Source organism: Nipponia nippon, unplaced genomic scaffold, assembly GCF_047370975.1.
Source record: "Nipponia nippon isolate SJK-2023a ecotype South Korea unplaced genomic scaffold, ASM4737097v1 scaffold_3, whole genome shotgun sequence".
NCBI classification, from domain to species: domain Eukaryota; kingdom Metazoa; phylum Chordata; class Aves; order Pelecaniformes; family Threskiornithidae; genus Nipponia; species Nipponia nippon.
The window spans coordinates 40,079,569-40,102,747 of NW_028262347.1; the positions used below are offsets into that span (position 1 = coordinate 40,079,569).

The 23,179-nt window shown below is 38.9% G+C and overlaps 1 protein-coding gene across 1 annotated transcript in view; it reads left to right on the plus strand.

Annotated features, from left to right (window-relative positions):
- The window catches only part of MYRFL (myelin regulatory factor like), a 46,403-nt gene extending 26,814 nt beyond the window's left edge, over positions 1 to 19,589 (plus strand). Inside the window, exons 14-25 of the mRNA XM_087766087.1 lie at positions 2,919 to 3,082; positions 3,678 to 3,741; positions 4,912 to 4,997; positions 5,779 to 5,850; positions 5,964 to 6,010; positions 6,129 to 6,293; positions 10,862 to 10,936; positions 13,714 to 13,801; positions 14,022 to 14,096; positions 16,114 to 16,222; positions 18,821 to 18,895; positions 18,989 to 19,589. Coding sequence (XP_087622213.1) covers positions 2,919 to 3,082; positions 3,678 to 3,741; positions 4,912 to 4,997; positions 5,779 to 5,850; positions 5,964 to 6,010; positions 6,129 to 6,293; positions 10,862 to 10,936; positions 13,714 to 13,801; positions 14,022 to 14,096; positions 16,114 to 16,222; positions 18,821 to 18,895; positions 18,989 to 19,075 — 1,107 coding nt within the window. The 3' untranslated portion in view covers positions 19,076 to 19,589. The remainder of the gene's footprint in view (positions 1 to 2,918; positions 3,083 to 3,677; positions 3,742 to 4,911; positions 4,998 to 5,778; positions 5,851 to 5,963; positions 6,011 to 6,128; positions 6,294 to 10,861; positions 10,937 to 13,713; positions 13,802 to 14,021; positions 14,097 to 16,113; positions 16,223 to 18,820; positions 18,896 to 18,988) is intronic.
- Positions 19,590 to 23,179: the final 3,590 nt, after the last annotated feature.

Here is a 23,179-nt window from a genome sequence, read left to right on the forward strand (position 1 = left end):
ATACTGTAAAATGTTTATGGCACACAAAGCAATTAGCTTGCTCATAGGTTGGAAACAATGCCTTAGTCTATTGTCCTGTGCTCTTTTCCCCTATTTTTCCTGTAGAAATAGGACTGCAAGGGACTGTCAGTCAGAGTCCAGTCAGACATGGCTGCAGACAGCACTTGTCCGCAGCATTGCTCAGAGCAGCCCCTCTGTTGTGCACTGGTTCACTGCAGGTCAAGGACCGCTTCCCAGCTTTTTCCCCACTTACAGCTGATAATGGGAATAAGGGAGGTTTTACAGATAGGTAACCTTGTCTTGTCTGGATGATGTCATGAACACGATCCTGTATTCATGATAATCATGCATTCTTTCATTATTCTATAGAAAACACAAGTTTACACCACCAAACTTGTAGAAAATATCTATTAGAAATATTGCATTTCACTTTTCTTTTGATAGGCTACAAATAAGTCAAATTCATAGGTTAAATCTGCTAGGCTTCCATATAAAGGAAGCATGAATTGGACACTTTGAATAAAGCTGTGGAAAGAGCACTTTCTAGAGATACTGTTGAAAAGGAGACTTTTAGAAAATTTGCTGTATTTGGTCAGGGTTCCAGCCTGTAGCCAATTTCTAGATGCTCATAGAAGCGCAGCGGTGTTAGATAGTGACACTAGGTTCATTTTGCCCTTTAGCCCTTCCTCTTACATTGTGCGACACCTGCAGCGTCATTTGCATTTTTGAGCCGACACAAAACTGCTTTGGGGTAGTCAGTTTTTTTCTGACAGAACTTTTAGGTTGGACAATTGAGCTTTTTATTTATATATCTCTTTGCTGAAATATCACACAAAATACCATCTGTAACAGTGCCTCACAGTACTGCTGTTTGGGCCCGTCATGTTCCCTGCTGCACCCTGCAGGGCATGATTCTGCCATGGATGTGGCCCAAGCAGGAATGAGTTGTCACAGCAATGGCTTATTTGCTGCTTAGCGTTTTCTTGACTACTTGGCTAGGACTGGGATCACTTCACAAACACTTTGACATTGTTTTAACACAGTTAGGTAAATCTGTGCTTTCTCCCTTTTCTCCTAACACCTGTGAACGTCAATTCTGTGACCCTTAGGGTGACAGGGGCAGGAGAGATCTGCGTCTAACAGTTTAAGGTGTATATTGAAGTCAGAGGTTTGGAAAATCTGATGTCCAGGTGGAACATCTGTTTTAAATGTTTGGAGCTCCCAACTCCAGAATAGCTCAGCACCTTGAGTAGTAAATGGACATTCCTTCATATCTTTGCTTTCAGTTAGGCAGGTGATGAGGCCTTGAACTTTGTTATCTCACATCCCAAGTTTAGTTCCAGATAAGCAGGATATTGGTTGGTTTGCTTGTGTCTCTTTGCCAGTTAATTGTTTGGAGCTGTCGAACTCTGTAAAAGAAATTGATTGCATTACATGTTTGAACCAGGCTCTTTCTAGAACTTTCTAGAGAAAGGTCTCAACTGTGTGGAAATTTGCTATTTTGGGACAAGAATCTTTCTTCCCTTCTCATTCGCACTGTGCTCAGTACTTTGTCATCAGTGAGGCAGTAAAAGTCTAATCAGTCCTTTTTTCCCAAAGAAAGTCTTCCTTCATTTTGCCAGATGAGCCATTTTCTCAGCTAGTTGAAGTCACGTAGAAAAGATTCATGCAAGATTTGAAGAGAATGGAAAGGACAGCTGCTACACATCACTGATGTGAGGACAAGTGACCGTGTAAATGATTTCACAGTTCTAGGCACAGGAGGTTATTTTGAAGTCACTTTTTAGCTAAACAGGCTGTTGGTCTTCTGGCAGTAGAAAAGTTTGCAACTTACCACCGATACCTGTGCTCTGGTTCTGTTTATACAAAATACTGTCTGTTTTTGCGGAATGCAGTCACCTTTAAAAGAGAGGTGTGTGTGGCATTTACAACGTGAAAGGCAAAACTCTGCTTTTGCCTTACTTCTGCATGACTTGACTAGCCTGGAACGCTTAGCAACATTAACTGCAGTAATAGCTTCATCCAAGGTTTAATGGCATCAGTCTGGTTGTACATTAGTACGAGAAAGCTGTTCTTTCAAGCACAGCAAAGAAAGTATGCTGTTACCATGCTCCTGCAGTGGATCAGTAACCATTTTTGGCTCAGAAATGGATAAAATACTTATTACCTGGATGGTTGTACTGAGGGCTTCTCCAGCAGCAGATTGATACCTAGATGATAAGCAGGCTGTAGAAGAATAGAAGGCTTTTCCTGGGTAAAATATTCAGAAGGAGTAAATGGAGGGTGTCTGAACTGTGTTAGTTGTGGAGCTGATCATGGTATTAGAGCTTATAGGACTCCTGTAAGAGGCTGGAGAGGCTGAAGGGGTGAACAAAATATTATGCCATGACAGCTTGACCTCTGGTTTGGATCTTTATCCTGTCTCACCGATTCGTGTGTGATTCACATGATGTGTACAACATGGATAGAAACTACAGCTTGTTTGAGCCAGATTAGTCAATCCTGTAGGTAGATTGTTGGATGTGCGTTTTGCTAAGGGATTCTGAAATCTATGTTCAGGTGCAGCACTACAAATCAAATAGTAGATGCCTGTTGTGACAGTGTTAAGGTTTAAAATTCAACACAGTATGAAGATAAAATATAGTTTAAATTCTTGGTCTACAAAGCCCTTTAGCGTCTTCAAATTTTTCTGCAAGTCCTCATTTTCAATTTCCTGCAAATTGACCATAAGCAATTTTTACAATCTAGCAAAAGGGTTTTATAGTCATAAGTGCGCCCCATTAACAGTGGGATAACTTGTGTTTGCATTTTAAATATTCAATGTATCCTCATATAGGTGAATTCTGTACTCATTACTGCTTGTTACATCTGATTGATGAATATACTGTATCTACTTTTGTCATTGTTTTGCTTCTCAGGATCAGATCTTTATGGAGAATGTTGGTGCTGTAAAGCAGCTTTGTAAACTAACCAACAATCTTGAAGTCAGAATAGAAGAATTGGAACAGTGGAATAGGAAACTGGCCAGGCTGAAACGGATGAGCAGTTTAAAGTCAACAGTCAGTGAAGAAAGCAAAGTCAGGTACCTCTGTCTGGAATGTTCTCTGATAGTTGTCACAGAAATTGGTAAAGTGGTCTCTGCAGTAGAAGTGAAAACCAATTTTGCTTGATAGTGGAGTTCAGCTCATTTCCAGCACTGAAGTTGTGCAAAAAATGCAAATTTCTCATGTTTTTTAACTCACTGACAAAATTAATATTTGAAATGGCTGTTAAATTGCAGTCACTTTTGTAATTGCTTCAGTTACGTAAAGCAAGGGTAGATTATGTCCAGTTACAGCCCTGGAGCTTGGAAATTGCTGCTAAAAGAAATCTGCAGAGCTGCTTCTGCAAGAAAGATTCTTCATTAGTGCTTCAGTGGAAGCAATGAGCATTTCCTATTTCTAAACCATTTCCCCAACTTTTCTTTGAAATCAAATGTAGCATTTAATAGCATTCACCTGAATGAGTTAACTGGAAGCCTTTGTTCTTGAAAATGAATCTGATGAAGCTTCTGTCTTTCTCTTTTTAAATGTTAAGATTGCAAAAGCAAGTGACATTAACACCCTATTGAAAATGTCTCTTTTTCATTTATTAGTTGCTGAAGCATTTGAATGCTAAAGAGATTTTGTCTCTTACAGCGGGTATAGTCGAGCTACTAGTCTTTTGCCATCAAAAAAATCAGTCCCGCTAAAATCCAGCAAGGTGAGTGAAATTAAATATATGGAATATGCCTATGAGAGAGGTTTTGTAAGTGATGAAATATTGGTGAAAGCTTTCATGTTTCTAAATATAGAATCAAATTCCTTAGCCAGAATGATTTAATGTCATGCCAGAATCTTAAAAACTAACTGTACTGAGAAAGACAACACATGAGAGACACTTCCACTTCTTGCCTATACATTGTGTGTGTGAGAGTAGATCCATGCTGTGTGACGGTGTGATGGAGGAGACCTCAACAGGAAAGAACTGTTGAGCCTGGGGGTGTGCTCACATGGTGCAGTGCAGCCTAACACAGAAACGCTCATTTCCGTTTGGAAGTCTGCACAGTGATAATTCTTCCTCAGCTTTCTTCCTTGGATGGGTCTTTCACTGTGGTTTGCAGTTAGCATCTCCTGTTTTGTACTGGATAATGCTGTCTTTCAGGTGGTTAAGACCTGGATAGGATGTTGCTGCTGTTGCCCAATTTCTTCCTCTTGCCCATATCCTGGTATAAAAAGAGGAGACCCCTTTTCACAGGGATTGAATGAGTTAGGGAATATATGTTGACCTTTTTCAAGACAGTCTTCCTAGGCTGCTAAGCCCCGTTCTTTAAGATGAACCAATGCTCATTTGCCTACCTTGCTTTTGCCAGTGCCAAAAAGCAAGAGAAAATAATACGTCAAATGTTCTTTATTCCATGACAATCAAATGCTCCATCACCTAAGATCATCCTACTTGTTTAGAAAGTGCCTTTCTCCTGTATTTACACCAGCCCTGGTTTAACATGGTCTGAGCACCTACTGAAAGATGCTCATCTTTTAGTTCTGGCCACTGATTACCGAGTTCTTGATTTGATTTTGAAATACTTCAAGTATGAAAAATGGCAGGAAGAAAAGAGAAGGAGCTGCTATTTTTAACTACCTTTTCTTCCTGGGTAATGTTTGTGTCCCCAGGCTGTCAACAGTGTGCAGTGCACTCACAGTTTTAGGGAGCCTCTCATTGCTTAAGTTTTTCTTTTTAGATGTTGACCCCTACACAAGGATGACTTGTATGGTTTCTTCCTCTGAAAGCAACAAGATTAACTGAAAGTTAGACTAGTGTAGTATTTCTCAATCTACTAGTAGTAGCTTAGTTATGTGCCACTTAAATTAACCAAACTTTTTTTTTTTCTAGGTTTGTTTGTCAAAGAGGAAAGAGTCTTGCTCCATGAAGATTTTCCGGGTGACTATAATAGCTTTGATTGCTATTATGGCACTATGGTAACAATTAATTATCAACAAGTTGACTTGTTTCCCCCTTCCCCTTTCTACTTATCTCATCAGAAAGAAGATTGCAATTTTTCTCTTCTTCTCACCTTTCCTACTCAAAGAACACAATGTATTAAAATTAACAGTGAATATGCCTGGTAATATTGTAAAGTTGAAATCGTTTTGGAAAAGTGAGATACTCATGTGGTGCACACACCACTAATCTCTGTCCATGTCACGATATGTGGCGAACCTTGATTGTATCTCAGTGGCTCATGCTACAGGTCCAAAGCTGGACTTGTGAGACTCTGCATGTTTTATGCAATCATTCTGTGCCTAAGTATGATTTCTGATGTACAGCGTGATTCTGTTGTGTGAAATGAAGCTGGGCTTGTTCCCAATGTGGTGGGCAGTCCTGTGACTCTGAAAGTTTGACTTGTGACATTGGGCTTGTGGAAAGGAAAGTATGTTCTGGACTTTTGAGATTGCTATTTTCTGTTTCCAGTCCAAAAACCTGTGGCTTACAATCTCTCTGTGAACTGAGTACTTTGAACTGGTGTTATGATTCTATTTACCATGGAAAACTGACCATATTTTCTGTTGAATTTAGCTGTGTGCAAGTATCTGACCTAAAACCCACTAAATTCAGTTGAAATTTTTCCCAGTAAAGGGAGAGTGGTCAGACAGTTAACTCTTACATTACTACATTTGGACAAGGTGCTGTCAAGGTATTATTCATATTATGTTACATAAGAGATGGATGTAAATCTACAGAATAATTCTCTTTCTGCAGCGCTTTGACAATATCGACCCTATATTTACTTAGTGTTCATGACAGACGTTTTGAAAAACATCCGTTTTACAGGCAAGTAGTTGAATCAGTGTTAGTGAATTAGAATTAGTAATAGATTGTGGACCAATCTGTTTTGGTCCACAACTCTGATGTCCATTTCTTAATGAATTGTTTTTCTTCATCAGCAGTACCTCAAGTTCTGTTGTACTCTCTCACTCTACCACTACAGCAGGTACTGTATCTCTGTTGGTCTGCATACACGTAACAGACTTTTAATTTCTGTGCTATTATAAAATGCTAATAGATACACAGCACTAGTGAGAATTATGTCTTTTTTTGTTTTCCTTTAGCATGGCAGGGGGAAAGCACAATTTCTCAGAGCACGCAACCCATCAGCAGGATCCCTGAAGTGAATTTCTGTGACATTTTGCCTTGTGACAAGGTCTATTGTTGTCCAATTCATCAACAAAAAGTCAAAACTCTAAGTTATGAGAAAACCAAAGCAGAGGAGCAACGTAAGTTGAAACATTAATTTCTATTATATACCATTTGAATAAACACTATATGAAGAGTGTGGGGGAAGGGGCAAGAATCTTTAAAGGCAATTAGCTTCCAACAAATGTGCCTAGTCCAGAGGATTTAAAAAATCCTGATATAACTAATCATCACTGCAGTCAATACATTTTTGAAAAATTTGGCCTGGTTACCTTTAAGAATTCTGGGTCCTAAGATGTTTTTTTAGGTGTCACTCTTCTTCCTGGCCATTCATGGTAAATGATTTCATGTGAACCAGAAAGTTAGTAATGCTTTTAATTAACCTTTGGCTACAGTTGGCCAGGAGTTGACTGGGGGTAGTGGAGCGTGAATTAACAGATGTAAAAAAACCCAAAACAATTAACGGTGTCACAGTGTGGTGATACTACATCTTTTCTGTGGGCAGAGACAGAAATTTAATTGCCAGAAAACAAAAAACTTAGAATTAAAGTTACTCATTCAGGCAGGGATTTTGAGTAGAAAAATGTTATTTGAAGGCAGAGCTCTATGAAATAAATTACTTTTACCGGAATGAATTCTCTTTCAGATATTGTCTGCCAGATGTTATGTGTGTAATATGAGTAGGTGTATTGTTTACAACTTTCATAATATCTATAAGACAGATTTTATACATAAAGATATGTACAAGTTGTTGGAATCTGTATTCCTCTTTCCCAGACCTTAACATTGTCAGTGTCTGGAAGCATGTGTTAGTATTACTAAACCCAGCATCCACACTCTTCCTTTCTTGGCCTTGGGAACAATTCTTGCACCAACCACCGTTGACAAGTTGGGGTGCAATCGGGGATGAATGCAGTTCAGCCTCTGAAGTACAAATGTCTACCAGGGCAGGCATTGCCAATTGCTGTGACACTCTCACCACACAAAATGTTTCAGTGGGATTCACCCACTGGCCATTCTTTATACTGCAAAGAGCTGTTGTCTGCAGACAAGCTGCATGTAAGCGGTCCTTGTAGTTCTTGTGATTAGTGCTGCAGTAAGCCCTGTGGCAGGTATAGCTCAATAGAGTGCTTTCCAGAGGTCATACCTAAGTGATTTGTATTGCTCTGAAGCCTGAAAGAGTGTTGCTTAATTAAAAAGACATTAATCTCATTTACAAATGAGGGCGCTGTAGACGGAAGAGAATGAAATATGAAACCCTTCTATCCCCAGCTGGCTGCTTTTGATATTAGGTGGAAGGAGAAGATAAGAATAAACACAAAGCATTACCTTCTCAAGGTCTTATGCTCCAAATAGCATTAAGTGTGGATCCAAGAGTGAAAAATCTGCACAGTACACAAGCTACTGAAAGATTTCAGATCTGCACAAGTTTAATGAAGCTGAACATATCCCCAGATGGAAGGTAACAATGTCAATATGAAATCCAAACAGAAGGAAAACCAACAAGCTGCTTAATGTAGCTGTAGCCAAGATAAATGAAAAGGAAAATGTTTTCAGAACAAAAAGCTAAGAGTTAAATATGGGGAATAATCAAGATAAACAGTGGATATTTTAGAATCAGCTGATTAGTCTGATTCATGGAAAGATAAAACTATTTGACATTACAGTTGAATTAAATGCTAATTTGGGAGTTCATATTTAACAGACCTTTTACTGCTCCACTGTGTGATACCTGAATTCTGTGGGTGCAGGCTACTACTGAGTGCATCCAGTGTAGATCCTAATCCCTTGCATCTCGGATTTGCTGAGAAGGCTGTTAGGAGTGTTGAAGTAGAAACAAAAGCATTCATAAGCAAGAGAGAATGTATTAAACAGAAGTTCAGCACATCTTTATGTAGTCTACCTTAATGTGGCCTTTTTACTCATGCTTTATTTGTTTTAAGAACTGGTTTCTCTGAAGGATTTTGAATTTTGAACTCCTATTGATTTCGGTGGAAAGGAGGAGCGTGAATACCCTTCAGCATATGGGCCTTTTCCGCTCTCTGCTTCCATGCCATTAGTTCTCATTGCTTGCCCGCGTCGTGTTAAGTGTCACTGGTAACCAGGGGCTGTCCGTACTTTCTCTTAGAGTGTGTTTCTCCCTGATTTCTATCCTTTCACAATAAAAGCTTGGTGAGGGTCCCTGCCAGAGTTTGGTCAACCTCATGCATTTTCATTTATTGCATTCAGATGGTAGTTAACGGATTCATAGCAAGGTACTACCACAAGAAATCATCAGCAGGTTTTTTCCATGCTGCTTATAGAATGTTACAACTCATGTGAATTAAAACCAGAAAGTGCTTGAGGGGAAAAAAAGGATCCCAAATCTATTGGATGAGTTTACCGAGTTTATCTGAATCTTATCTGAAGATAATGCTTGTCCTCATTACATTCTGGTCATGCTCGTACTTTTATATTTGTTATTGAAATGGATCTTCACACCCTACATGGGCCTTTGAGAAAGCCCTCGGAGTTACCATATGTGACAGAGTGGAAGTTTACCACAATATATTGAGGCTGCTACAGTGGTTTTTGGTGGTTCCTGGTGTTCTCAATTGGCAACTTGAGCTCCAAATAAAAATAAGTTCAGGGTCCTGTTTTCTACATTTCATTTGGATTGCATCAGCTTAAAGGACAATGAAATAGTAATTTTATGAAGACTAAAAAACCAAGTAAAAATAATTTTCTATACTGATTACTGACTCGGTTTAAATAGTTGAAATCTTAGTGAAGTAAATCTGTCTTCATCCTAGTTTTTATACAAATTCCTGATACCCTCTTAATGCTTTCTTCCGTCATCTGTCAAAGAATCACAGTATTCAACGTTTAGTAATTCAGAGTATGTAATAAATATTCCTGCCAACACTTGCATAGCTGAAGTATTGTATCTACAGGGAGAACATCTTTCTTTCAGTGAGCAATATTTTACCTTTACCGGGGGATATAGGTTTTCCTACAGAACAGTTCTCTGTTAATGAAAATGTAAAAAGGCAGGGAACGTTTAATGCATTGCTAACATACCTAGACTATTAAGAGAAAAGAGAAGAAAGTGAAAGGAAGATGTGACAACTAGTTTGTAAATTAAAAGGAAGAATGGGAGAATGAATATGTATTTTTTTAGATCTGCCTCAACCTCAAGACCTACTGTACATGTATAACAGATGGCATGTGTTCAGTAGCCATTACGGTAGGTGTGTGGCAGCCGATCACAGTATAAAGAAACAGGACAGCAGATGACTACTAAATGCAACGGTTACCACCTAAGTTGGCAGAACTGGCAAATCTGTATGATGAGCAAGTAAATAAAAAATGGATTCAAGGAATAACTAGCAGCAGTATCACAGATTCATATCAAAACACAGAAATGGTGGAAATCCCAGAGATGATTTTGTATTACGTTGCTTCTGGGTCCTCAGGTTCCAGTTGTTAATGTTGTCCCACGCTTTCAGTCACCTACTAGCATGAGGAAAGCCTGAATTTTCATATTTCCCAATACTGAAATGAAAATCAAAATACGGAATTAATAATAAAACAGTAAGGTCAATCCAGCTTTCTTGTTTCAATCTCAGTGAAATAATGAATTTTGATCTTTCCTGTTGTAAAATAAATATTTATACAATGAAGCAGTGACTTCTGTTCTAAACAGTCATTTTGAAATCAGAATGTTTCCTTTGGAAAACATGGGAACGGAGCATTTTGGTATTCTAGAAACACATGATTCCGTTTTTTCCAAGATTAAATGGTATTTGATGAAGCATGTTAGTTTAGGCAAGATCAACGTTTCTCAGTGCCAGTTTATTGGTAACATGTCTCTGGACAGATTCTTGGCTGGCAGTTAGTGTAAAAGCACAGGAATAGCTTTAAACCATTTCTTATAGGCTTGAAGCGCCTTTTGCCATTCCCAGGTTGTACAATATGATGATTATTCAAAAGATCTTTTGATGATCTTTTAAAGAGAAAATGAATAGAGTAAAAAAAAAAAAATCAGCAGCTTACATTTCTCAGCCTAGTTCAATGTTTGAAATTACAGAGGTGACATCAGTGAACATGGTGATCATGTTGTTAGAGCTGTGTATTAGTTTCTTTAATTTGGTCCTTCTCTCTCTGAAGTACTGTGTCTCACTTGGGCCAGTCCTCAGTGTCTTACAACTCACATTCAAAAAGCTAAGTTATTCCCCTGGCCTATGTTTGCATGGCAGATGCCTGTTTATTCATTTTCTCACTAATAAGAAAGATGCAGCTTTATGATCAGATTTGTGCTGAAGTGCCTGACTGGATGTTGACTTTCACTTTGCCTCTCTATTAATTATAACAATTGGTGATATTCTGTGTGTGGGATGAAATCTTTTCTATTAGGCTATTTTTGAAATGTTTTAGGTACCCTGTAGAATTTGAAAAGCTTATTTCTTGTTATCTACAAACTTCTTTTGACTGCATGTATCTTCTTCTGAATAGAGGTGCTTCGTATTTTCAAGGTTTCTCTTGTTGGTTATGCATGCCTTTATCCAAGAGATAATTAATAAAACATCTTCTGGTGTTGTATTCATATTTTGCTGTTACAACTGTGCTGGGCTAACTTGGGGACATTTGTACATACATTCTTTCACAGGAAACAAAAGGAGCATGTTACCTGAAGGAGATCCAGTCAAAAAAACTAACGGAAGACCTGATCTTGGAAATGACTGTAAGTCCCATATTTTTTAAAAAAACTGTTGAAATGTATAATTGTATAACTTTGAAGAGCTACCTTTAGGGTTGGAGTTCTGCTTCTGGGATTTAGAGAAGTTTCATTTATAACTGGTCATTATAGAGAATTAGCACTTAGGAATCTATTAAATACTTGTGATTCATTATAATTTTCTTGTCATTGGAATTTATTCTTACATCTTCATTAGATTTTTATAGACATTCTGGCTGCCCTCTCTAGAGAGTTCTTAGATGTCGCTTCAGGTGCAATAAAATGACAAATGACATTTTCCTTGACAGGGGCTGAAATCTTGTAAGGTGCTCAACACTGCTAGCCCTTATCCAGCAAAACGCTTAAGCGTATGAGTGCGGTATTTGTGTGCAGGAAATACCTGATACAGGGTAAAGGAAGTGTTTGGGGTCTGGCCCAGTTGACCTCACAGATTAAAAACGTCAGCTGCTGAAAGGGGCCATCTCTACCTTAGGATCCTGACACTGCCTGCATCAGTAGAGATGAAGTTCTTCAACACAGGACATTTGGCTTGATTTCAGGCTCTCCTTTTAGTGACTGCGCGCTGCTGTCAGAGCCAGTCTGGGCTGAAAATACTGATTCCTTTCTGTGAAGATGAATATCTGCTGATTACTCATGTTATAGTGGCATGCTCTGACATTCATTCAATATGAGCAGGATTATGCCTTGTCTTTTCTGTTTATGTGGATGCTCTTTTTTAAGGTTTGGGTTTTTCATAAATGTCTGATAAAAGATTAGGCAATATTTGGATGATAAAACATCTATACACTGGCATACACTTAAAGCAAGTTGCTACCCGGGGCCATGTGGGGAATAGAACACAGGTTCTGCTTGTTGCCTGGGTATGCCCCTGTGGGATGATCTGGGAAAAATCATTCTCCTCATTTTTTACATGGCTACACACCTCAGAAAAGAGCCTCTGTGGCATTACTATTACACATGTTGTAATGAGATGCTGCGTCATAGGGAAATGTTCATCTGTGCTAGGTCTTTGAGATGCACATGCTCAATTTCCCTCTGTCACTTGAGCATACATGCGGATATTTGCATGCTGGAAGTATATACTACCACACAGATGTTTTATAATCAGAGCACAGGTCAGCCTGTAATCATCAAGTTTCTTTGAAAAGTAGGTAACTGTTGCTGTAGAACAACAGAAATGCAAAACCAGTGTTCACAGTGCGACGTGAAGAGAAGGCTTGGGCCTCCTGAACCAGGTCCTCCTTAAGCTTTCTGCACCACGTTGCAAGACTTAAAATCTGCAGCTTGATGCTGTAGGCAACAGCTGGAGCCTGGCTATCTGCTGATGGCTCAGATACTCCCTCCACACCTGGGCCTTCCCCAAACCATTGGCAGTGTGAGCCTAGGTCCTCCTGGGGGGATTAAACCTGTTTGGCCCCTTCTGTTGGAGAGCCCTCCACAGTTCAGACTGAAGTGGGCTGGTTTAGGGGTCTGAGATGCTGCAGGTCCTAACTATGGACCTGCAATGATTGGATGCTGTAGATGTATCCAGAACAAAGAAGCTTTTCAGGATGCAGCTCAGTGCGGTGATGGCTAGGCCAGCTGTGAAAGCAGAAGCTGTGCTGCTGTGTTAGCACACTGGTTCTTGCTGCCTAACTCTCCCCAGGGTTAATCTTCCTTAGGGAAGAGCCACACCGTCATAGCGATACTCTTCATCTCACCATAACCGGCCACCTTAGAGAACACCTGCATGGCACAGAGATGCTGGCCCAAGGAATCACAGGAAGCCTGTAGCAAAAGGGGGAAGCCTGGTTAGGGACATAATCACACTGGTAACCAGTTAGTTTCCTCATCTTTCCTGGTAATCAGTACACCAGCTATGGTGTGAGCTTGTTTTTTTCCCCAGAAACTAGTTTTTCAGTTACTAGTGTCTAGATATCTAACTGCATTGCATGCTTCCCTGAAATATATTTTACATGTGTATATGTATAAATATAATGTATATACATCTGTTTATACATAGGATGTTGAGCTAATCCTAAAATACAAATATTTGTAGAGTTTTTATTCCATATTCCCCTTCCTCAGACTGCAAACTTCCTCCAAGTTTAGGATGTAAGTGTTCAGAAGGTATCAATATAGTATCCTGGTACTGCTGGTTTTAGTTGCTCCTATTGCCACAGGTTACTGAGGATCAAAGTGCGTATATATTTTTGGTTAGCTGAGCAAATTTCATTCATATTTCCTGATATTTGTATATGTAGAATATTACAAAACTCTAAGTTCTTGTAAGTTCAAGGCAGTGTTTTATGAATAAATTTTAATATTCATTAGAGTTAGGTAGTTTTACTGCACATAGGATTAGAAACAAGTTTTGTTGCATTCCAAATTATTTCTCTCAGCAAAGATAATGTTTTTCAAATGAATGGTTACTTGCATGAGTGTGGCTTCTAGTACATCAAAATGAACATTGTCACATTTGTATCCTACTTGGACTACCATCAAAATAGCCTTCAATATCTACCCAAAATAAAACGTTACAATATTAGGTGCGTGCCCAGGATATTTGCCCTTGTAAATCAAACAAGATCTTATCTTCCTTGTAATGGCAGAATGAAGGTAATCAACTAAAGGCTTTTTACTGAGGGCCAATTTAGACTGCAGCAGCTCCTGTAGTGGCAAGCAAGGGCGTAGATGCCACTGTATTAACTGCAATTTTATTATGCTTTTATCTAAGATTTTTGAAATAACCAAGAAGAAAACATTATTCTTAATATTTTTAGGGATTGATACAACAATCAGTTCCATACAGATTTTGGAAACTCAGCAAAGCATTGACAATCACTATTGTAGTAAAAATCTACAGTGCGGGTAGGTAAATTATTTTATTATGCTTTATTATGGTGGAATAGCATACCATTAATGTGACATGGCTACTTGGCTGGTTCCTTCTCACAGTTATTTCCTCTAGTGCAGGATTTTTTTCTACCTTTTCACATTTTTTCTTTTTAAATTTAAATGCAATTTCCATGTTTTTGCAAAGATACTACCTATCTCAAAATCTTATGTGCATTAATGCCACCTTTTTCAGGACTGGAAATTACAGCTATGTTATACCTGTTAACAAATATACACCTATGGATGTAGAAATCTCACTGGAAATAAAGTAAGTACACTTAAAGATAATACATACATAACAAGACAGTGGTTCATTTTTTTATAGTAATTCTTGCCTAATTTTTCTTGTGACACTAATTTGTCCCTATTCAGACGAGTGGGACAAATCTATGCACAACTAAGTTTTTAACGTAGACCTTTGGGTAGATCCTTTGCTGTAGCATAGGCCCAATACTGCTCTCAGCCCAATGACAATTTCACCCATTAATGCAGATATTAAAGCTCAGTAGTCTTAAGGTTCAATTTAATAATCATTTGAGCAGACATGTATGCATATATTAGCAGGATTGTGGCCTGTAGACTAGGGATTTGAGTTTTTTTGGTGTAAAGAAATATTATTAGGAATATATATAGATATATATACATAACTCCAGAGAACACCTTTTTTGGCCTGTTGTGCCAAGCACTGTAAAAGAGGATTTTTGTGCAGGAGCCTCTGGTAATGCCTAAAATTGTGACTTACAGCAGGAATAAGCAGCAAACTTATTCCTCTCAGCAGGTATTTTCTCCTCAAATAAAAGTCTAGCTCCATTGCGTTCTCCCAGAAGTAACAAGTCCTTTCTTTTGGGGTTCTTCTCTGAGAAAGGCCAGTGATAGCCAGAACAGCTGCCAAACACTCTGCTTGATGACACTTCATGACTCCAGTCTCTCCAAGAAAGGGCTCTGTGAAGTTATGGTCTTTAGGTCCAATCTTTTGATCTTGAATATTATCCTTGTAAACATCCGCCTTTTTCAGATAAGAGGAAATATAACAGTACTCCTGAAGTGCCTGCTTGTTTTCTACAGCAACTGAAAATCTGTCTTTTAAGTGTATGCCATTATAAACTAATAATGCAACCCTCCCATACAGGGATTAATACATCATACTCAGAGTTTCACTGTGGCAGTGAACTTTCACTAAACTTTCACTAAACAAAGCCGCGAACTTAGCAAAACCCAAAACGCTTAAGAAAACCCAAACGTATTTGGATTATTGCAGTGTCCAAATATTGCGAGACACTGTAGCTACTTCAAAAGTTTGGAAAACTTTTATGCCTACTGAATAAAATCAAATGAAACCACACACACTAGTGACAGCCTGTGTCGGAAAGAGAATCTGCCGTATATGAATTATATGCTTTAAAACTGACGTTTCTTAAATACTTCATTAAGGTTGTGAAAGCACATTTTGCTGGGGGTGCTTCATTGCTCCCCACAGCATAAACTGTAAATATTGATGTCACGTTTTCCCCACCTTCTGCTTTCATTTTTTCTGCTAGCCATTGCCATATCTGAGTTCCTTTGGATCTCCAAGGCATTTTTGTTTGTTTATACTCTTCTCAGAAAAGCCATCTGGTAAGCTAGGAAGTGCTGCAAACTCTCTCTAAGGATAGTTTGGAGAAGATACGACCACAGGGTCTTTGCTGTTGAAGAATTCTGAATGAAATTCTGTTTACCACTGCTTTCCCAGACAAAGTCTGGGATATTTTTACTTCTTTTTAATGATATATTTGCATGTGTACAGTAGCAAATGGGAGTTATTTATATGGGTCCCTGTTTTAAGTCATATTGTGGGTTTGTCTTCCATAAAATTGATGTTGTGTTTAGATGCCTGGGTACCCTCTGGCACAGGTATGTTATGCCTATGCATGATGTAAGCAACTCAAGCATATCATGACCATTAATTTGTATAAAAAGTCATATACAATAGCTTCTGGTATGAACATGCGTGAGATTTGAGGATGTTTAGTATGCATTTCTAGATTTATCTTAACAACTGTAAAGACCACCCAGCTTTCCAAATGTAAAACACCCTCTATTCATGGGAGGGAATGGGATGAGATTAGAGGTTGGTGGCTTAGGTTTATCTCTTTCATATCAGCCAGTGAAGTAAGCTCTTCTGCTTTATTTCTCCACAATGCAGTTCTTCGGATTTTTTTTGCCTTGTATGTATTTTGTATTTATATGTATGATTCTCCTACTTAAGAGCAATCAGATAGGTCCTTATTTTTCTCTGTTTCTTGAAGCACCACAGAACCATTAATAATATTTCTCTGCAAAGTCACATTTGGAAATTATTGCTCCCATTATTCTTCAAGCCAAAACAGTAGGAAGGATTTCCTAGAAACCACACAGGTAAGATTTTTGCAGCAATACTCTGGCTTATGGGGATCATTTTTCTATACTGCCCAGCACATGGCTCTTTCTTCATCTCTCTCATTAAAGGTACTGTGCAAAACTGAAAATAAAATTGAACTTTATGTAGGAAAACAGTGTTAATTTTTCTGATAGTTTTGGCAGTTGAAGCCATACAAGTGCTGAAATAATTTGTGATTAGCCTTAACCTCCCCTTGCTCTCCAGAATGGTGTTCCCTTCTATTGGCTCTGTGTGCTTTTCATAAAAGCATCAGAGTCTCATAAGTAAGATGTTATGATCCCTCGAATGACACTCTTGATTCAAACAATGTTGTGTGGATGCATTCTGGAGTAGAGGGTGATATGGAAGATAGAAAAAACTTGTTATAATACCTCATTCTGCTGAATAGCCTTATACACCACTGTTTGTAAGGAATGAATGAAGAGATGAAAGAGACCATGAAGGTCTTCAGCTCCAGAGTGTGGAAAAGAAGGTAGCTTATGCCAGCTAGTGACCTTGGCCTTGTTCATAGTGTATTTGTGGGCACTTGGAAAAAAGAAATAGTCCATTAGAACATGACTTATAAAATTAATGGCTGCAAAATTCTGATCTTGATTAAGGTACTAGAAATCCAAATGGTACTTTGAGTCTGCCAGTCATAGCTGGCTTTGGCATGACCATAATGAGATGCAACCTTTCTGTAGGAGCCAGTTTTCTGCTGAATTTTATAAAAATCTATCTAGTGACTCTCTACAAGGACAGTTTTGGTTCTACTTCAGCCTAACTCAGCACTGCAACTCTGGATATCTCCAGAGATACTTAAGAAATAGGAGTACTTTCCACTCAGGGCCTTAGAAGACAGTCCTCCAAACTCTCATCTACTCTACTATTTCCATTATTGTCTTGTGGGTAGTGAATTCCAGTTTTTAAGTCTTGAATTCACTGGAAACAATGGTATTATTCCCCTTTATTTCTGTGTGAAGAGTGGTTTACCAATAAATCTCTCTAGGGAAAGTTCTTCATTGTAAAAGCAAGAGTTGTTTACATGGCGTTCTCTGGATTGCCTCAATGGGAATAGAAGCTGTTAAAACATGTTAGCTTTTCCCAGTAAAAAAAATTTAGAGACTAGATCTTGCAAACTTTTGATCATCTTCAGTAAATTGATGAAGGCCTTAAACTTCCTCCAAATGAGCTGGAATTAGAAGACTCTTTCAAGGCCTAGATTTGTCCACATTGCTTGGAAATGTTTATTCTGGCTAAAACAGTAGGAAAAGCAGAAGCAAGGATAGCGGCATTTCTAAACACATTGTAGGAGAAACCTCCCTGAAGTTGGAAGTCATTTCAGAGTTGTCTTTAGATTTCTGATCTACGGTGCCATACGTGATATGTTCTTAATTGGTTTTAAATTACTTTTTTGGTGTTTTGTCAAATTATAGCAGTTGATCCCAACCCCCACCCTTAAGCTGACTTTCTGATCAACTTTTCAAATATCTTTGCAAAAAGTTACAGGCTTCTCTGAAGCTGCTGCAAAGCCATCAGAAAGGCAAAATTGTCCAAGTTTTGACCTGTCTGCCGTAATTCCAACAGAATTGCAATTAAGTCAGACCCAGAGAGTTTCGCAATGCAGAAATATCCTTGAAGCTTACTGCCAAAACTGGTCAAAGAGATTTCCTGTGTCAACCTGAAATCCACATCAAAAGGCTAAAGCTAACAAGCCTCCAGCAGCAGTGAGCATTCAGGTTTGATGTGACTCAGAATAGAAATGCTGCCTAGTTGAAAAGGTTTTTTTTTTCATGAGGATTTTCCTCGGGACTGGAAGGCTTATTCCTTACCAAAGGGCAGGACAGCAATGATTTGGACTCGGCAGTCTCACATAAATTGTATCATGTGAACATATAATCTCCAACAGAGAGAATGTGTCAGAAAGTGAAGGGAGGAGGGAAAGACGAAGGAGTTGAGACAGTAGAAACTGATGAAATAAAAGTTACCATGGATCATTAGGTCAAAAAGAGACGAGAACTGAATTTTATTTTATTCAGTGTAGCATAAGATACAAAATATATTATTTCACTTGTACATAGCAGGACACTGCAATCAAAAATAGCATGAAATCTTACCTGCGTCTGTTTTTGAAATACTGAGTGAAGATGCTTCTCATATCTTTAGAATATATAGAGGAACTTTCACTGCTTTCTGAGGACTACTAAAGTTACTCTTTCAAAATCGGCAGAATTGCCATTTGATACTATCACACCTTAAAGCTCTCAGGCCACCTGGCACATCAGGAACAATCCCTATTTACTGTGGGATTTGCTTGGAAAACTAGAGAGGGAGTTCAGTTATTCAGAGACAGCTGAGTGTCGCTGGGAGCCAGATGTCTGTCAGTTCCTGGGCAGAGCTGATCAGAGCAAACCCACATTTGCAGGGTTTAAAGTCAGCACTTTGTCTTTAAATACTCTGACTATAGCTATCAAGTCTTGTTATCATAATTACTTTGCACTGCATTTGTCAGTGAAATGTTTCCAGAGCCTAACCTTCTCTCCAATTTAATGTGAAATAAGGTTACCTAATCTCTCTCTCTCTCATTTATCATCTAGGGACGTCAGCATATTTGGACTCTCCCGGTAGCTAAACTGTATGACAGCGCATACTATTTCCGTGTAGCTGCACCGGTAAGCCTTTTCAAATGGCAACACAGCAAAAGACAAATAGCATTTGAACTGAGAGAAGATCCTGTATGAATCTCCTTTATTTTTCTTCTGCAGGGTTTTGCAGGCTGCTCGACAGATCCTTATTTTGCTGGAATGTTTTTTACTGATTACTACTTCTATTTTTATCGGCAGTGTAACTAAAATGTGTTGCTGATCATTCTGTTCTTTGGGGAAAAGACAATGAAGCTCTTGATATCAAAAAAAGACTTGTGAATGGCCCTGGATATTTTTTTTAAACCTCTTGCTGAGTTGTATGGCACTGTCTTGTTTGTTTCAGTTTTAAATTAAAAAAAAAAAAAAGGAGAAAAATAAAGTGTTTGACAATGACCGTAGCTCTGCATTTCCAGGAACTGTTTCTAAAAGGACATGAGGCAATGGAGTATATGATGTGTAAATAAATAATCCCATTGATTATAGTGAGGTTATATGATATTGTACATATAGCAGGCAAGAACAAATGGGTAGAAGCTCTGCTGAGCTGGGATATAATCCAGTCTTCAGAAGAGAGTGAGACAATACAATGTTATTTGCCGTCAGGAGACCTGCTTCTGTCCTACAGCCATTTACCTTCTCTCAGTAGCAGCTGCCCTTTATTCATACATAAATCTAATTTTTCCTGACAAAACCAAAAGCAAACAAAAGTTTGAGAAAGAGATGTAGCACTGTGCAAATGCCCTCTAAAATAAGTGCTGTTAACTTAGGGAACAAGTGAATTCTACAGTGTGTGTAAGTATTTCCATTTCAGAAAGCAGTACCAGCATTGCCATTACAGTTATGTGATTTAACGACGCTGCTGCTGTTTGAATGAGATGTTTCAGCTACCTTTCTTTTTTTAAACTGTATGGCAGGAATGAACTATTTACTCCTAAATTCAGGTTATTTTCTTCTTGGTGTTTGTGATTTATGCTAGCGTGATGAAAGAACAGAAATATTTGAGAAGAATAATGTCTTGCCTGCATGGCTTTCTAAGATGGATATGGATATACACTTGCATGGGAAAAATCTTTCTGTTTGTATTTAGGAAATACATTTTTAAGGTAAAGCTATTTGAATGAAATTTCACATTAGTTGCTCAGACAGAAGGAAAACAGATGTCATAACCAAGTGCAGTATAAATAGTGTTGGGGGGTATGTTTAGAACGATCATTCATGTTGTGTAGAGAAGAGAAAGTAAATATAATGGAGAGACTGTAGGCTTTTAAAGATTTATAATGTAAAAGTTAAATGCGAACAACCTTACTCTGAATGAAATTCTTTATTTAGCAGTGAAAGGGAAATGTTAGGAAGAAAAATTAATCTCTAAAGAAGAGCTGACCACAGTCTTTGTAAACACCAATGTGTCTTAACTGTATATTTATTGCCTGATGATGCGATGGGAGAGTTTAATTTGTTTCTGTGCTTTTGTTTGGCATTTCTTTTGTCACTGTTTTGGGATTTCCTTTAAGGATGACCTTCTCACTGATTTTTTTTTTAGATGTATTGCTTCAGTTGGGGTTAACTGCAGTGTCTGTGGGTTTTTTTGCCTTAAATGACTCACTACTTTGACCTTAAACATATAAGGGTTTAGTTTAGTTTTGTTTTTCCTGGGAAGTATTTATGGTGTAGACCACATGTTCTGTCATATCCCAGAGACTAACTGGACTTAGAACTCTGGATCCAAAAGCAACAGAAGTTTGTGCCTTTAGTTTTTTATGGTCATACTTGAGAGTAATTCCTAAGAAGTGTCACCCAGTAACAAATGAAAATGCGTGTCCATTTTGAACAAAAATTGTACATTTCTAGACCCACTTGGTTTTCGTCACACTGTTCTGGGTTGAAATACTCTTCCCAGCGGCACAGAGCTCTGCAGTAGGAGAATATAAGCTCCCAGTGTTTCCTGTCATCAAAAAACTTCCTGTGATTAGAGTCTGGGGTGAGATGCATGTGGGATAGCAACTATTTTCTTTGTGAAAATGCTTGTGGTGATTTTATAACACATTACTCTGCCCATTCAAGAATTTTCAACTGGTTCTTTACTCCTGTCATATGTTTTTAGTAAGGTAGTCTTGAGGATTTTATCCAGATTTAAGATGACAAGTTGCTGTACGAAGGCTGTGTTCTAACATGTCCGAGGTAACAAAAATCCACCTTGGCAAAAGCTAGGGAGGAACTGGCAGAAATTAAATACTTGGCATTGAAAAAGCTGTGATAAATAGTCTTCAGGCTCCTGCTGAGAATGACAGTGAGCTGAAAGACTTTTGTAAATGGGATGACATATTAACGGTAGTGTTTTGACCATTTTAAATGGGGATCAGATTACTTCTGTCCCTTTGTGACACTAGTTATACTGGGGTTACCACTGAATGAGTTAGTGGATCTTGGGGCCAGGAGAAAATACTGGTAGTGTAACAGAACCCTGAGCATCTCTGAGCGTGCCCTGGTTTTCCTTCTAGAAGTTTAGACGAGTTAAAAAAGAAAAACTTTGCTAGTTGTCTGGGATTTCACATACAGCAGGTCCAAAAGTGGAAGAGCAGATACCCAATGTAATGATTCAGCATATACTGGCATTATGGCTCTTTTGTTTGAGAGTCAGCCAGGTGCTTGGTCACCTGGAAATCCCAGAAAATGTTTCAATTCTCCTTCCCCCTGGATAATGTCTTCAGAATACACTGAATTGCCAGGCATGGGCTGGCTGGCTGTACAGGGCATGTACAGCGGGTTCAGCAAGCCCAGGGAGTGTCAGCTTGTACTGGTTTTGGCTGGGGTAGAGTTAATTTTCTTCATCATAGTTTGTATGGTACTATGTTTTGGATTTGTGCTGAAAACAGTGTTGATAACACACTGATGTTTCAGTTACTGCTGAAGGGTGCTTACACAGTGTCAGGGTCTTTTCTACTTCGCAGACTGCCCTACTAGCGAGGAGGCTGGGGGTGCACAAGAAGCTGGGAGGGGACACAGCCGAGACAGCTGACCCCAACTGACCAAAGCAATATTCCATACCATATGACGTCATGATCAGCATATAAAGCTGGGGAAGAAGGAAAGGGGGGATGTTCTAAGTGATGGCGTTTGTCTTCCCAAGTAACCATTATGCGTGGTGGAGCCCTGCTTTCCTGGAGATCGCTGAACACCTGCCTGCCGATGGGAAGTAGGGAATTAATTCCTTGGTTTATTTTGCTTGTGTGCATAGCTTTTGCTTTACCTATTAAACTGTCTTTATCTCAACCCACAAATTTTCTCACTTTTGTCTGTCTCCGCCACCCCACTGGGGGAGAGCGACCAAGTGGCTGTGTGGTGTTTAGCTGCCTACCAGGGTTAAACCGTGACACAGCCCCACCAGATGCACAGTGGGTGACGTATGTGCCTGGATTTCGGTCCATTTTGGTGTGAAAATACGGAAGCTCTAGGAATGATTCTCACTTCCACATCTGCTGAGTCTTCACTTTCCTGTGCTTGGGAAGGTGGAACTCATCTTCACACCACTGGAGTGGTGACATTCTCTACCTCGTGCAGTCCTTCTACCTTGTACAACACTGAACTAGGACTGCCGTAGAAGAATACCGCAGGGAAGACATGGTCAGCAGCATTTTCCATCCTGAACAACGAAAGGAAGTATGGTTTGATTTTTCCCAATGAAAAACATGGTTCTAAAAAGTTCCAGTGTCTCAGTTGTTTTTCTGCTGTTTCTGTGTGCTCAGTGATAAAGTTGCAACAATTTTTAATAGTGGTCATTACAATGTAATTTGAAACAAATTTTGTGATACCTAATAATGAATTATTAACGTGTTATGTACATTATACTTCGAACAGGAAAACTCCTTCCCTTACCTCTTTTTAACACGATGTGGATGAACTGTAGAGACCTCCAGACATCCATCACTGGAATATTCTCCCCTAATTTGAAAGGAAGCAGAGGCAAAGCAAACTTCCAGTGTGGGTGATACACACAGCTGGAAATTGCAGAAGGCAAAGGTACAGCTAGAATAAGGCGATCTGGTACAGTCTGATCTGAGTTTCAAACCAGCTGTTCATACCAAGAACATGATGTGGCAATTCACATTTTTACTTGACTGTAACACAAATTACCTAGCCTTGCTTTCAGTAAGTTTGATCTAGTGGTGGCAGCGGCATTTTAAGCGAGGACCTGAGATCACTTGAAAGCCCGGCACACTGAGTGGAGAGGCTATAGAGGGCAAATCCTGTATGGTCACCCCATGGAAACCAAGTACAAGGCAGAAGAGCTGAATGAGTGGTTCTGGGGTGTGA